The 17168-nt window shown below is 30.5% G+C and overlaps 1 protein-coding gene and 1 long non-coding RNA gene across 2 annotated transcripts; one reads left to right on the top strand and one right to left on the bottom strand.

Moving 5' to 3' along the window:
• Positions 1-206: 206 nt before the first annotated feature.
• On the bottom strand, positions 207-1747 carry LOC128286681 (uncharacterized). Its single transcript, XR_008277305.1, has 2 exons — positions 1635-1747; positions 207-399 (listed from the first exon to the last, which is right to left on the bottom strand). It is a non-coding gene; the product is annotated as an uncharacterized LOC128286681 (long non-coding RNA).
• Positions 1748-10810: 9063 nt separating this feature from the next.
• LOC108462617 (wax ester synthase/diacylglycerol acyltransferase 11-like) lies at positions 10811-13612 on the top strand. The gene is made up of 7 exons (XM_017762544.2): positions 10811-11111; positions 11720-12283; positions 12412-12478; positions 12554-12666; positions 12746-12955; positions 13063-13182; positions 13263-13612. Exons 1-7 carry the CDS (start codon positions 10860-10862, stop codon positions 13425-13427), a joined length of 1491 nt encoding a protein of 496 aa, XP_017618033.2. The 5' UTR covers positions 10811-10859; the 3' UTR covers positions 13428-13612.
• Positions 13613-17168: the final 3556 nt, after the last annotated feature.

Below are 17168 nucleotides of genomic sequence, written 5' to 3'. Positions count from 1 at the left end.
TCTCAAATGATCATTTTAAAAACATGCCAAAATCACCTCCAAAAACTACCTAAATGGTCAATTACATATATGCATTATCTTGCCTAAGTATAACATGCATACCATTTATCAAGTTCACCTATTAAGTACCAATCTACCAATACACAGTCAAAGGATTACCATGGCAATCATAAATCATACAAGATGATACTAGCCACACATATATATACATACCAACATATACCAAATCAAGCCACATTAAATGACTAATTACATAACAAAACATATAGGCTTCCAATAGCCAAATGACCTATACATGCCATATAACAAAAATACATAAAGTCCAAAAGTACCAAAATAAGAGTTCGATAGTGCGATGCAATCTCCGACAACTTCCAAAACAAGTAAGCTTCCAAATCACTATAAAATATGGAAAAGTAAACAAAGTAAGTAATTAAGCTTAGTAAGTTCGTATAGCATAAAACTCATCTTACCATTTAATCACAATTTAAGTAATTAAACATAGCATAATACAACTCAATTTGATTCACAAGCCTAACACATATTCATTCACAAAGTTAGACATGAATTCACAAATCTAATATATTCAATTTTCATATGATTCACATACATACCTATACTGATTCATTTTGAATTCACAAACTCTCGTAACATCACTATGCCCGTTGAACCATTTGGAATAATATCGGATACTCGGGTATCTTACACACTAAATGTCAATACATGGTCGAAACCATCTCTATCTTATGATGCTCACTCTCGAGCTATTACTGGGTCTGCTCACACAAGTTGACGGTTAATACGTAGCTACACAGTGCTGCTCATATAAGTTGACGAGTAACCGCAACACATGCTGGAAAACTCAACCACCGGTAGAACGTAGGGGACTAGCACCCAAAATAAGGTAACCCCTAATGACATGTCATTCGTATCCTATCTATTCTTAAGGTTCAACTAAGATTTCATACGTCGCCAAATTTTCGTCGAGTATTTTTGTGAAGTCGTATTCATTAAGAATGCAATAATAAAGTATTTAAAACACAAATTACTTTAATGTTTATTAACATACAAACTTACCTCGAACTCGTATGAAGGAAAAACGATCGTTCAGTCTAAAACTTTATCTTTTCCTCGATCTAATTTCGTACGTTGTTTTTCTTGATCTATATAATCAAATTTAATTATTTTAATTCATATTTTATTCAATTCAATCTGAATTCACAATTTGGTAAAATTACTATTTTGCCCCTAGACTTTTGACTTATTTACAATTTAGTCTTTAGCTCATAACAATGCAAATTCATGCAATTTGGTACATACCCATGATAGTCGAATTTCATTAAAGCCCTTAGTAGCTCATATATTTCATCATTTCACACATTTACCACATAATTTTCACACTTTATCAATTAAATCCCTACTTAACATTTTCAACCAAAATCACTTTACAAAACTTATTTATCTAACAACAACCATTTATTTTCTACCATCAAACATCAAAACACATACATATTCATCAATGGTAAAATCCTAATACTTTAATAGTTTCACAAATTAATCCCTAGGCTAGTTAGGTTAAGCTACAATGACTCCAGAAATATAGAAATCATTAAAAATGGATGAAAAATGCTTACATGAAATAGGGAGATATGACCGAATGCTTCAAAGCCCTAATATTCTTTCTTTTTCTTCAATTTTCGGTGGTAATGCCCAAGGTTGAAGATGATACAACCTTTTGTTTTATTTTATTTTATTTTTATTTACTAATTTACCTTTATAATCTTTAAAACATTTAATAATTACACAACATACCAAGCCATTATCTTCCACTAACTCATTAATGGGCTAATAATCATATAAGGACCTCTAATTTTTAGTTCTATAGCTATTAGAACTTAACTTTTACACTTTATGCGATTTAGTCTCTTTTATCAAATTAAGCATGCAAACGATAAAATTTCTTAACGAAATTTTCATGTGATTCTACTATCATGCTATAGACATTAAAATAAAATAAAATAAATATTTTCAGTTCGGATTTGTGATTCCAAAATCACTATTCCGATTTTACTAAAAATAGGTTGTTACAAATTAATCATATATGTAATATATTATTTAATTTTTAACTCATATAGTAGATGATTTATAATTTAATACGTATAATATATATTTTACATTTAATGATTGTGGTATCTAGTTACAATTTGTAGCAAATCGAGACAAGATTATCTTATTAAAAGAATTTTAAGAATAAATATCAATAAATTATTTTTAATAACAAAACATTATTTATTTAATTAAAATATAAATTAAATACTATCACATCAACTATAATTTAAAAATGGCAATTAAAGTCAAATGAGGAAACCACCTAGAAAAAGATGCAATGGAACCACCAACATAATTTTAAAAGTCGAGCCGTCTTGAGGTAAAATTAATAAAAATAACAAAATTTTGGAAATTTAAAAATAAATATAAAATTGAAAAAATAAATATTATAATTTAAAAAAATTAGATCCTAAGACTCATCATTTTTAGTTCATTTATGATAAAATACAATAAAAGGAAAACAAAGAATTCTTTTAATAAATTTTAATGACATTAGAATTTTTAGTTCATTTTCAATATTTTTTAAAAAAATTTAATTATATATATTGAAATTTTTAGATTTTTAGGATTTTTAAAAAAAATTATTTATTTGATGACGTGACATATGAAACAAAAATAGTACCATATTAGTAACAAACACATGTGGACTATCATGCAAGATACCATAGCATCGCTTGAATGCCACACCAATAAGTTAACAATGACGTTAAAGTTTCCATCCAATTCTGATTTATTTAACAAAAACTAAAGGTATGAGGGCTAAATGAGGCAAAAAAAAAAAAAAAAGAAGAAGAAGAAGAAGAAAAGGGACTCAATGAAAGAATTTGGATGTAGTTTGAGAGCTAAAAATGTCATTATGCCTTTATGTAATTCATGTATGTATTATGGTACACAAATTGTGTAATGTACCATTCTCTATATATTTAAAACCCAGAGTCCTATAAAAGACATGTTTCAATCAAGAAAAGGAATAAGAAAAGACTAATAGCAACTAATTCCTAAAGAACTAGAATTACCAAGAATATCTTTTATATGATCTTTCTTTATTATTTTCTTTTATTTACAACACGTTATCAACACAATCAAGTCTTTGACGATGTAATGAAACCTTTAAGTTTTATTTCATTATATCAAGGTAAGAATTGTGATTTCTTTAACATCTCTTTTAGATATAAATAAGATTATATTTCAAGAAATTGCGCTTCTATAGATAATAACAAAGTTAACTCAAGACAATAATTAGTGTTGCTTCATTTAATATCTCTTCCAAAAGAACAACTAATGAGAATATTTTTTGTTCAAAACAATCATTGTTTGAGAATGGCTATGTTTGGAACATCTATGCTCATAATAGAGCTTTATTTTAGAAGAATTGCCATCTAGTCTAGTTTTCTTTTGAGAACGACTCCTATTGAAAGCAACTTCTGTCTAGAAACAACTCCTGTTTCAAATATTTTCATTTCAAGAAGAATTATATTCAGAGCAACTATCATTTAAAACATATTATGCTTAGAATAATTGCTTTTCAAGAATAGTTATTATTTAGAACAAGTTCTTTTTTTTAAAAAAAAACAGCACCAGAAAATAAATTTTGTTAGGGAAAATATGTTGAGAACAACTATGTTGAGAATAACTAATATTTGGAATAGGTCAGAATAACCTTTATTCAGGAAAAATACTTGTTCAAGAACAATTGTTTTTTAAGAATAGCTTGTGTTTCAAAAAGTGTTCCATAGAAGATGTTTCACTACCACTTCACCAACGTAAAAGAAGTGAAAATAAGCCTAGATTATGATAGAGTTTTTGGGTTATCTTCATTATTGGAATGTTCTGAAGAACTTGGCTTAGTGGATCAAATAAGGAGATGGCTACAAGAATTTCTCTTAAAGTTTCCTGTAACATTGAATGCTTCTCCTTTCTTCTTTTAGAAACATAGTGAACTATATTGTTCACGACTATCACCATCACCAATGCCTTAAACTTTTATTAATAAAACTTTAATATATTTGTAACTGGAAACAGTTAAAATTATTACTCCTACTAAATACTTGGCTTTGTAACTTCTATTTTTGAAATATATAAATAGGACCCTATCACAACTTGTGAAGGGACTTTTAGGCACTTTTGGCATTTCAAGTCTTGCAAACCCTTTTTAAAGCTCTCTCAACTTATTCCTTTGATCAACGTTATTCTTAGTTACACTTACTTTTACTCCACTTTACAAACCATTACCTACTGATACAATCAAGGTTACGGGGACTACTCTAGTCTTAACTTCCACTTTCTCCTAGTACATTCCATCCACTTGTTTGCAACATTTATTCTTTCTATCAAAGATTCCTCCATAATGTGCTACCTAGAGGTTTCATGTAGGTTCTTGTCACACATAAAAATATAGGGGGTTAGTTGTAAATGCAAGAAATAAGCCTTAGGCTTGATAGTTAGTTAGCTTGTACATCCCTTAGAAGTCCTAAATTCAAATCACACCTCTATTATTTTTTCTCTTTTTATTTTCAACAACCTAGGATGAAAATTACATTTGAATAAATAATATTTAGAGTGAAAATATAACAAGAATAGGTTGGTTAAGCATCCACTTTCCTTTTACATACCAAGTTTGAATCATGCCACCCTTCCCCATTTAGGCCAAAATTGGGTAATTTACCATGTAGCCCCTTAAAATTTGAAAACCCTAAGTATTTAGTTCTTCTTTTCTTAATTATCCTAGGATTTTGATTTCTTTCCTATTTCAACTTGAATTCTCTATCTTTTCCCTTTAAATTCTTTTTTCTTTTCTTTCATTTTTCTTTTCATCAAATTGGTCTTTCCATTACTAAAATTATTTTTGCTCTCGATATCAAATCAATCTACGATAAATCGATTCTCTACTGATTATTGAATTCATCGTTGATAGCCTCCGTAATTCCATCAAGTTTAGTAATTGCATCTAGATATAAAGTTTAGGACCCAAAATTTTGTAAAATTTCTATCTGATATTGATCTTTCAAATCAATTAGTCGATATTTCACGATTATTGACGAATCTTTCGTTAATATCACCGAATCTTGATAAATCTTAAAAACAAACCCTAAGGTGCATTGGACCATATTTGAACGTGAGGGACATCGCTTGGAATCTCGATGAAAGTTTGTGTTCTTTTACAAGCAAATCGAGACAAATCATGCTTTGAGATAGGGCTATACGTGTGTGTAGACCACCCGTGTAGACCACACAACCCCTCACATGGCCATGTCCCCTTAAAACCCTAGGTTTTTCGGTTCTCACACGGCCTAGGATCCTTCACATGGCCTGCCACACGGTTGTGTCTCCCTTGCACCTTGATTTTGCAATTTCCAAACAACCTTAATCTACTACACGATCTAACCACAAGGACATGCAACACCTCCACACGATCTAGGGCTTCCCACACGGTTCGATCACAGGGCCATGTGTCCTATGTTTATAGATTTTATAGTTTTTGCTCAGGATTTTATGTTTGTACATATTAGTCCCTGAATGGTTCTTAAATAGTTTTTAGTATTTTCTTTTATTTAATTGAGTCCTTAATAATATAATTAATGTTAGAACCCACGATTTGCTTGATTGAATTATTGTTACTATATAATTATGCATGATATCTGAACAATATGTATACCTATTGTATATGTATTTGTGATTGTACATACAACATGCCTTATGTTACCGTTAAATCGAACACTTAATGAAGCATGACTTTTGCTACTATATTAAACTGTCATAAACATATTGATTGCTAGCGTATTGTTCTATTAAAAGCATAACTAAATGCTACCGTAATAATCTGTTTTGAGCATGCCATATTGCATTACATGGGGTATGACAGTTTGAAAGGAGGAAGTGTTAGCAGCTTGTTTGCATCTTGTTTGCATCAATTAGTGGTTTATCCACATTGTAATAGCAGTTTTAATCTACAAATATGTTGTGTACCCACAACCTACTAGCAACTTGTCTACGAAAACTCTATATCAAAAACTTCGATGGTTCAGCCATTCTTTTATTATAGGTGGTTCATCCACACTGCATTAACAACTTTTATTTGCACCGAATAGTGGTTTATCCACATTGTATTAGCAGTTTATGTAACATCCCAATTTTTAGTGGTGTCGGAAACAGTGATTCAAGATCACTAAATTTGACGAGTGGGTTGAAAATTTAATAAATTAATACCTATGAGTCAAGTGTGATTATAGAAGTATTTTTTTGTAATTAGTGAATTTTGTGATTTAAAAGAATTAATTAGGTAAATCAGGTTAAAAATGAGGTATCGAGACCTCGGATTCATAAACCGATACATAAATATTTTTATAAATATTTATGGAGTGTTATTGAGTTAGTATTAAAGTTTTGTTAGAAAATTTTAACGTTTGGTTAGTCAATTAATTAAAAAAGGATTAAATTGAAAATAGTGCAAAATTTGGTAATGTGATTAAATAGCTTAAGTGACTAATAAGGAGGGATTTAAAAGGCAATTAGACCCAAATTATATGGGCTGGACAGTTTGGGCAAGAAAATCAGCAAAAAGACAAATAGAAATAAGGGCAAAATTGGAAATTTTGCAAATTAAACATATAAAATAAAGACAAAATTGAAAAATCTAGAGATATCATCATTTTTCCTCAGCAAAAACGCCATGGGAGGTCTGGAAGTTGCTGGTTTTTCATATTTTGACATATATCAAGAATCCGAAGTGAATTGTGGAAAAGAGAAAATAGCCGATTCGTCCCTGAACTTGTATGACTTTTGCGAATTTTTCGAGGTAAGTTCGTACGGTTAAATTATTAAATTTCAATATTATTTTATGAATGGCGATTAATATTTATGTATGTTAATTGTTGAAAATAAGTAAATTATGTACAAAAGTTACAAAATTAAACTGAGTATTTCGGAGGAACGGAACGAGATAATATAAAATCCTTAATGAGTCTATTTTCAAAAGAAACAAACGAGAATATCATCCGAATTCCATATGAGGAGATAATTAATTTTTAGTAAAGAAAGGTCGAAGCTGACAAACAGCAGAATAGGGGTAACTTTGAAGAATAAACTGTACTTATTGGCTAATCAAAAAATTCTGGAAATTTTATGGTAAGAAAGTATATGAGTCTAGTTTCAGGGAAAATTAACGGATATTAATTTGGAGTTTCGTAGCTCCAAATATAAATAATTTAGTAACTATGACTCGAGAAGACAGCTTGACTGGAATATGAGCAAATAGTGGAATTATGTGTAATTATTCTGTAAACTCCGGTTACATCTTGTAACCCCATTCTAGCGACGAATGTGGGTTAGGGGTGTTACAGTTTATCTGCAACGTTTAGTGGTTCATCCACGCTGTGGTGTAAAGGAAGAAGAGTTTTGGGGAACTCCTATTATGGTGTGTAGCGGCGGGGTAGGAACTTTTTCTAATAAATTGAAATTGTATTGTATTCGTAAGGCATACACATGACTATGAATATTGAGATGTTAGGTTGATTAGTTGATATGAATTACCGATATTCTATATTGCTAATTAATTATGATTTATTCTATGAGTTGATGATTCTACTTGATTGATCTACTGTTTGCACTGGTTTTCTTGTTACTGAACTTACACTGAGCTTTATAGCTTATTCCCCTTTTATTTTTCATCTTTACAGATAACTCACCAGGTTAAGACGCGAGTTAGGCATACGAAGGGCTCGGCTTGGATCAATTTCTGTTATGAAGTATTTTAAAATTTTCTATTTGAAATTTCAATTATTTGGAGAATTGTATCGCTTTATTTGAATCGTGGCATGAGACTTCTATTTTGGGTTTAGTTAAGCATGCATGATATTTAATGTGAACTTAGGATAATGAAACATGGGTTAAGAATTAATTTAGCTTGAACTTATTCTGATTTCACTTAACTAAAACTAAAGTCAATTATCACTTTTCTGCTGCTAAATTATAATTAAAATCTTGAGTAATAAATAAATTGATAGTAGACGAGATTTTCAAAGGTAAACTTATACATAAGTTTGCGACTTTAAATGGTTTTCTTTTAATTCGTAAGCTTTTCAAAAGTAGACTAAGTTTTTTTTCACTAAAAATAAACAAATGCTCTAAAATGTCTGTTTTATAAACTTCGATAGCTTACTGGGCCATCTTGGTTGCTAATGTAATTTCCCGAATTTGGGTCTAACATTTAGGCCGAGTTGGGGAGTATTATAATAAATGTTGATAATGACGGTAGAACAATTGTAAAGCAATAAGAAAAGAAAAATAAGAACACATAAATTTTACGTGGAAACCCTTTCGGGAAAAAAACCATGGTTAGAGGAGGAAAATTTCACTAATGTTGAAAATGAATAATATAAGAGAAGTTTTGACTACATCTATTTAAGGGTTGAAAAACCCTATTCTAATCAAAGTCAAATAGAAGAAGATTAGTTCTATATTGATTCAACTTGTGTTGCATGGTCTATACCACGAGGACTCCACCCCCGCACCCTTTATTTTGCCACTGTATTTATTTCTTCAATAAGTGGCAAAATTCGAGTCACATAATCTCTAACAAAGAGGTTACAGTTGTTGTTTCTATGTCAAAGTTTATATGTTTAAATGTTTTATAATGTGATTTATTCAAGAATTTTTATGTTCTTTATATCTACATTATTATGGACTTATAAATAAATCTATAATGTCAAATGTTATATAGTTTAAGTTTATAATTATTTGAGATTTTTGGAAGAAATTATCTATTAGAGTCCTTGATCCATCTTAATGCTATGAACATTTGTGATACAAGGAAATCAAATATCCTTATACGATTGCAGAAATTAACTAAATATTGAAAATTAGTTCGAAGAATCAAAATATGGTTATACCAAAATTTTTAAAGAGTTGGCATTAGAAATTTTGGTGTAGGCTTTATGAACCAAAATTTTTAAGGAATCGGTGATAGAAATTTTTGTACACAAATTTGAGTATATTAAAATATTTGAGTTTGTTCTTAGAAATTTTGATATTCCTTCTAAAATTTTTGGTATATAATTTGTAATCTATTGAATAGGATAAAGCTTATCCTAAGTTTTTTTTTTTTTTTTTTGAAAGCTTACGGTAGAACTTATTTATGAACTAGACCGTAAAATTAACATAAACGAAACCAAAAAAATATGTATAAATTCATAGAGCATTAATGAATATATTTAGATTCATTTTTGGCAATAATAAAGGGAAAAAATAAAAGAAATGGAAACTTGAAGAAACATTAAATCAATTATCTAAATTTTACTTAATAGAAAACTTCATTTTCTGTATTTATAGGGGTGAGCAAAATTCGATTTGATTCGAAAAATCGAAAGAAATTTGAATTTTGAGTTATTTGAATTATTCAAGTCAACTCGTATAATTTGATTTGAGTTTTAAGTTCGAGTCGAGTTGAATTTCACAGTTTGAATAACTCAAATAATTTGAATAACAGATTGATGTAAATATCCTTTTAGTCCATGTCAACTTTGAAAATAAGTAAATTAGTCTCTCCTACAACAAAAGTTAAAAAAAATTAAAATAATTTTCAAAATTTCAAAATAATTTTTAAAATTTATATTTTATAAAAATATATAAAAAAGTTAAAATTTAAAAACTTTCAAAATAATAATTTTGGGATCTAATTAATGATTCAAATTTATCATATTCAGTATCTTTTTTTTTGAAAAATTCAAATATATGATTTAAATTTATGTGCTCTAGCATGGATTTCGTTATACTGTAACAATATTTTTATTTGACGTGTTTAATTTTTTTTAACTTCACTCGACTTGACTTGACTCGGATTTCATTTCATTTGACTCGATTCGAAATTCAAATTGAATTACGATGATAGTATAAGACTCATAAACTTGAAATTTTTTACTCAATTTGACTTGATTCAATCGAACGCTCACTCATAAATATTTTACTAATGAAGTTGAATTGAGCTGAACTCCCTATTTTATTGACAACCTAGCATTTTATTACATGTGATTAATTCTTAGAATTTTATCACATGTGATTCATATTGGTTAATATTCTCTCTCCTTCTTGCTTCTACATTCAATTGATTTCATTACTTCTAATGTAATATACACCTGTATGTTGTCGTTTATGATAAATCTATTGGGACTTTTTAAATTTTTAAAACGATTTGCTAGGATCATAATAGTAAATATATCTATTTTATATACATTCATATATATAATTCATAAAAAAAATAAAAATTAATTAAGTGTAGTAGTAAGTCACATTACATTTTTAAGGAGAGAATATTTGAATTTTAAAAGACAATATTATTAGAAAAGGTTACCATAAATCCTAAACAAAATTACAAAACATAAATAGAGAATAAAATATATAATTGTAATAAATATATTTATGTGTGAACATATTTAAATAAAAAAATACTATAGCCATGGTAACAAATTACTTTTGTTATAAATTGAAGTTGACGTTACTTAGCTACTATATAAGTAAAAGTCCCCAAAAATCAAACTGCTTATTCGTTTGAGTAAAATATATGTTATAGTCGTTACACCAAACAACATTAATTTATATGACACACTGACTATTAGTTATTTTTGTTTTATTTCAATGCAGTTAATTACAATTTTGTCCTCAAGATTGGTTTTCTATAAATAATATCCAATCCAAGTCAAGTAACATCATACAAATCTTAACTCTAAATATTGTTTGAAGGGGTTTTGAGAATAAAAATGGAGGTGGAGCATATGAAGGGGGGTTTAAGATCGAGAAATCATAATCTTGGGCTTAAAAGAATCAAAGTAAGAGAAGAAAATGACGAGGAAGAGGAGCCTTTGAGTCCCATGGCTCGTATGTTCCATCAGCCTGAATCTAATATATATATCGTAGTTATTGTGGGCTATAAGAGACTCATCGATCTAGACGTTTACAAAATAACTTTGACGGAGACTTTTCTTAAGCACCCTCGTTTCTCTTGTTTGCAGGTCAGACTTACAATAATACATCTCAGTTTTTGTTAATAGTTTACAATATAAGTACACAACTTATAAAAATAATTAAATGTCTATTAAAGGTAAATAAGAAAATTATAAGAAAATGTCTCATGACATAAAGTATATTTTGATTACTTTAGATTTTTATAACATTTTGGTTTCCACAAAAGTTTTAGCTTTTGTGCTTGGAAATTTAATAATTTTATCTTGATTTTTTATTTAACTTTTAGGTATTTTATATATTTATTTTATGATTTATCTATGAGGTTAATGGATTTATATATATGTAAACTCATGGTTCTTTGAGGTTTCGCTACCTATATATGACTTATTTATTTACTATATTTATATTAAATACAAGTATATTGTATTCACTGATTTAATGTTTTTCGATTAACAAATTCTGCATATAAAAACTCTAGTAGTGTATCTAGTACTAAAATTTGCATAATATTTATTTAAAGGATTTTATTTTATTTAAGATTATGTATCTGGTAGCCTAGCTAGTTAAAAATTGTTTTAATTTGACTTAGTTGAATAAAATTTCAAATTAAGTTTAATTAAGAAAATAATTAACCCATCAAATTCAACAAATCCAGGTTGCAGATGAGAAGAGTGGTGGGGAGGTGAAATGGGTGAAAACCAATGTAGACATAAATAAACATGTTAAAGTCCCCATGGTTGATCCATACATGGCCTCCCCTGATAAGTTTGTTGAAGATTACGTTGCCAACCTTAGCAAGACCCCGATGAGCATGTCCCTTCCTATGTGGGATTTCCATATTTTAAACCTCAAAACCTCTGATGCTGAATCCACGGTGGTCGTTCGAGTTCATCACTCCCTTGCCGATGGAACATCTCTCATGGCACTCCTACTCTCTTGCTCTGACGCATTGCCAAGTTTTCCGGCAATGAAGAAGAAACCGATATCCCGCGGGGCCGGCTGGTTTCCGATTTGGTTTTGGAAATCGTGGTCTGTTTTGTTATTAATGTGGAACACTTTGGTTGATATATGGATGTGTGTGGCCACAACCTACTTCTTGAAAGACACACAAACACCCCTCAAAGCACCCTCCAGTGATGTTGCTTTCACTCCACGGAGAATTGTGCGTCGAACTTTCTCTTTGGACGATGTCAAATTGGTGAAGAATGCAACCCACACGGTTAGTCCATTTTTCTTTTGGTTAATATATATATATATATATATATATGTGTGTGTGTGTGTGTGTTTTTACGCAAGGATTGTTGTTCTATGACTATGATGAGGTATTTGCGGAATTAATTAATGCAGACGGTGAACGACGTGGTGCTAGCAATGACACAGGCAGGCTTATCTCGCTATCTAAACCGAAAATATGGTAATTAAGGTTGCAATATGTAACACATGAAAATGAATATTGATATCCATAATTAAGAAATAAAATGAATGGCAGGCCAAGCTAAGAGTGATGGAGAAGCAAGGGAATCATGTGAAAACAACCTTCCCAACAATATTCGTCTTACAGCAACTCTTTTCATCAATTTGAGAGCATCACCAGGGATTTATGTATTTACTTCATTACTACTTACTTTCCTTCAAAGAATAACAAAAAAGTTTCAATAATCTAATTGTAATGAATTTACAGGCCTTAGAAGAAATGGTGAAGAAGAACAGCAAAGCGGAGTGGGGGAACAAGATAGGCTATGTTCTCTACCCTTTTAAAATTGAATTGAAAGATAACCCATTGGATTACATTCGTGATGCCAAAGCAAAAATTGATAGAAAAAAAGCTACTCTTGAAGCTAAATTCAGAATGTTTATGGCTAAGGTTTTTGTGAGGTTTTATCCTACCAAAGTAAGACATATGTATATTAATTAGATTGAAAATCCCCCCCCCCCCAAAAGGAAAAACAAAAGCGAAAAGGTGTATTGACAAGGAATATACTAATTGTACAATGGCAGCTGGCCAAGTTCCCATCAACAACTATGTGGTTTTCCAATGTGGCGGGGCCTCAGGAGCCAATTAGCATTCTTGGGAATCAAGTGGCCTTCATCGCTCCATCGCTATATGGTCAACCAGTGGTAATTGCATGCTTAAATGAGTTGAATTTGATTGATGATTGGAGTTCAATGATCATTGAGAAATTGATTTGTTGCTGCAGGCGCTCACAATTCATGTCGTTAGCTATGTGAACAAGATGAGTATGGTGCTATCAGTTGATGAGAACATTATTGCCGATCCCTATCAGTTGTGTGACGATCTTGAAGAAGCTCTCAAGCTCATCAAGAATTGTGTCATTGGTGAAGGTGGTGTGATAGATAATTAAGAATCGCCATTATCAGTTGCAGTAGTGGGCTGTGCCCGTAATAAAGTTGTTTAAATATCTTTAGGATGGCGTCTACGCTTTCTTTATTATTATTTACACGATGTCGTGTTTCTGAACTATATTTACTGAACGCTTGAATTCCTGGGTAAGTGGAATATTACGGAAAAAAAGTACGCAATTTTATATGTTTTCACTTCGTGCAATTTGTTTACAAATTTTGAACCTTCAAAATAATTGTAGGGCTCGTTAAGTCAAATAAGCCGAATTTCCTGTTAATTTAACGTTAAAAATTTGATCAGACAGCAAGGAACTGTATTTGCTTTGTGTAATTGCTGTTTGCTTTTTCCCACAAATTAAAAAAAAAAAAAGTTAAAACTTTCGTGTGATGGTAGCTCATTTATGGTAGCTCATTTACAGCATGTTTGGTTTGACTTAAAAGAATAGAGCTAATAGAATAAGAGGAAATTAATAATTCAATTGTTTGGTTTAATGGAATTGAATAGAGTTATAATAGTATTCTTGCGTTTAGTTGGATTAAATAGATGTTATAATAGTATAAAGAAAAATATTTAAATTATTAGAATATCCTTAACAAATTTTTTAGGTAGATGATTATTGTTATTGTTATTAAATTTTAATAAGATTATTGTCGAAACCCTTTTTTGAAATTGACTTTTATTTTAAAAACGAAAATGGATTCACCACCGATCCTTTTTATTAGGTGTAATCGGGTCACCTCTAAATTTAATCATCTTAATAAAAGATTAGATTTTACTAAAACGATAATTTTTAGCCTACGAAATCCAAGAATGTGGGTTCGGGAGTGAGTTACGTATGAGGAAAAATTAGCACTCTCATAACGCCCAAATTGATACCTAGTTGGTTCTAGTTGGTTACTTGATGTTTCGATGTTAAAAATTGAAAATTCAAAGAAAATTTAAAATGAGATCCCTTTTTGCATGAATTTTTTATTAACATATCGCTTAACTAAATTAATTTTATGGAAAAGATCTTATTTTGAGTTAATTGAGAAGAAAAGATCATGCCCCGTAAGTTAAGACACGATGCCTTAAATTCTCGAAAACCAGAATAGTCGCCATTTGATCATTACCTAAATCTTATTTTTTCATTATTTAAATAGGATTCGATTACTTCAGTTCTAGGAAGATGCCATACTCTGTAAGTTAGGAGCACTACTTCCTCAAGTCCCAAAAATAATGAATATTGCCTCGGTTTTAAATATTTTCTATACGTTAGATAAAACGAATGTAACTTTTAAAATGATATACACTTAATTTGTCTAGGCCTAGTAATAAAATGGATGAATATGTTTTAACACGATACACGGCATGGATATTAGCAAAATAAAGTGACATAGTAGTGGGTAAAAAGGAAAAAATGAAATGATGATAATAAAATGAGAGGTAAATAAATAAAAGATAAAATAAAATGCTATGCTAGTGAGTAATAATAATGCAACTATAATGATAGTAAAATGTCAATTTATAGTAATAAAAGCGATAGTCATGTTATAATTACTATCATAATAATAATGATAAAATGAAAATTGCATAAAAATAAAAAAATATAAATAACATAAAATTAAAATTTTAAAATAAAAGATATAGTAAATAAAGAGGCAACATTAAATAAACAAGTGATTAAATTGAAATTTAAATGATATTTAAGGTTTGTATTGCAAAAAAGAAATAAATAAATGGGTAAATAGAGAAAAAAAAGGAAATGAAAGGCTAAATTGAAAGTATAACAAAATTAAAAGTTTAAATCATAAAGAAACAGGACATAAAAGGATTAAATTAAAATGTGATAAAATGTATAGGGACTCAAAAGGCAATTATCCCACCCACGTTTACACGTGTTATTCCCTCAATGGGTCCATAGTGGGTCGAGGGACTAAATTGCACAAGAACAAAATACCAGGGGTAAAAATAAAACAAATAACAATGAAATAGGAAGAAATTAAAAAGAACAAAGAAAGCGGTAGGACTAAAACTGAAAATATCCATTTTCTTAAAAAAACACATTGATCTTGAAGGATTTCAGGCCGGGCATTCAGGTCACACTTCAAAACAATGCCGTTTTGGGGCTTCTGAAGCCAGGCCAAAACGACATCGAACCAAGGCCTTATATAAGCCCAAATTTTAGAAAAAAAATTTATTTCTCCCTTGTTCCAAAAAAAAAAAAGGAAATTCTTTTTCTTTTCTTGTTTTATCTTTTCCTCTGAAGAAGGCCCTTAGGCCGGCCATGGGGTCCGGAAAACCTCCACTGCAGTCACCGGTCACCGGTGTCGGGGGTCGCCGCCTTCAGTTGCCGGAGTTCACGAAAAGGCGCCCTTTTTTACCGTTTTGCCTTCCTTAGCCCAAATCTGAGGCCAAATACCTCCGAAAACCCGCCAAATATCATAAAATTTCCAGAGAACCCTTCGGTTTCCAGGTTTATTTAAATGTCACCATTGTATTTTCCTTTATGACTGAGTCCCAGTGAACCCCGAAGGCTTTGAAAACTTTTTTGTCAGAAAATGAGTCACCTTTCATTGAAGATGACAACCTCTATAATGATGATAAACAGGTAAAAAAGTTTTTATTTTTTATGCTTTTTCGAATATGTAAAAAAACAAAATGAATTACCTTTTTTCTTTTAACGTTTTTCGTTCTTCGTATTCGATTTTTTTTCGTGGTTGAATATTACAATCGTTTGGCTTTTTATAGCCATTACAATATTTCATTTTTTCTTTTCTGTTTCTATGGTTTTTCTTTCTTTTTTGCAGGTCGGGATGGTATCAACGACAATGAGAGCTGCACACTTGCCATTTCAGTGAAATGATGGCAAGGGAAGCAGTCCTCGGACGACGCATCCGCTGAAGTGGCCAGGAGCAGCGATGCATAGGGGATCTAGGGTTTTTGATTTTCTGAAAAAAGTTTAGGTTGTGGGCTACTGGGCTTTGGGTTATTGGGTATTAGATTTAGCAAATATATTGAGCTATTGGACTCTTTTTTTATTTGGGCCAATCTATTTTATAAATGGACTTGGATTTTTTATTTTTGGTTTTATTTTGTTTGTTTGTCTAGGCTGGATAGAATTGGGTTATTATAGTTGCCCCTCTTTGCTCATTGTCATGTAACGGGAATGGAACAAATACTTTAAGAAGGGCAAATTTTTTCTGGTCCTGTCGAATCTCGACTTTCTTAGTGCTTCTCTTTTCAAGTAGCTCATTCTTTCCATCCATTGGTTACTCTACTTGCATTTGCTTTGCTATAATTTCAAGAAGGAAAGATTTAGTATCATGGCTTCATCTTGCTCCATTGCAACTTCAAGGAGATAAGATTTGTTGTTGTAGCCTCATTCTAACCCACTGTAACTTCAGGGATATGCGAATTGTAGCTTCAATCTGTTCTACTATAACTTTAGGGAGATAAGATTTATAGTTTCAATCTCCTCCACTACAACTTTAAGAAGATAAGATTCACTATGGTAGATTCAATTCGTCCTTCAGGGGTGTAGGATCTATAGCTTCTTCTTGTTCCACTACAACTTCAGGGAGATAAGATTCCTCATCGTAGTTTCATTCTAACCCACTGCAACTTTAGGGGTAGGATTTTTAGCTTCAATCTACTCTACTACAATTTTAGGGATATAAGATTTACTATGGTAGATTCAATCCAATCCACTGTAATTTCAGGGGTATAGGATTTGTAGCTTCAATATACTCCACTGTAACTT

This window comes from Gossypium arboreum, chromosome 13 (assembly GCF_025698485.1).
Source record: "Gossypium arboreum isolate Shixiya-1 chromosome 13, ASM2569848v2, whole genome shotgun sequence".
In the NCBI taxonomy this organism is placed as follows: Eukaryota; Viridiplantae; Streptophyta; class Magnoliopsida; order Malvales; family Malvaceae; genus Gossypium; species Gossypium arboreum.
The sequence above is the reverse complement of the archived record's forward strand: the minus strand, read 5'-3'. Positions and strand labels throughout refer to the sequence as shown.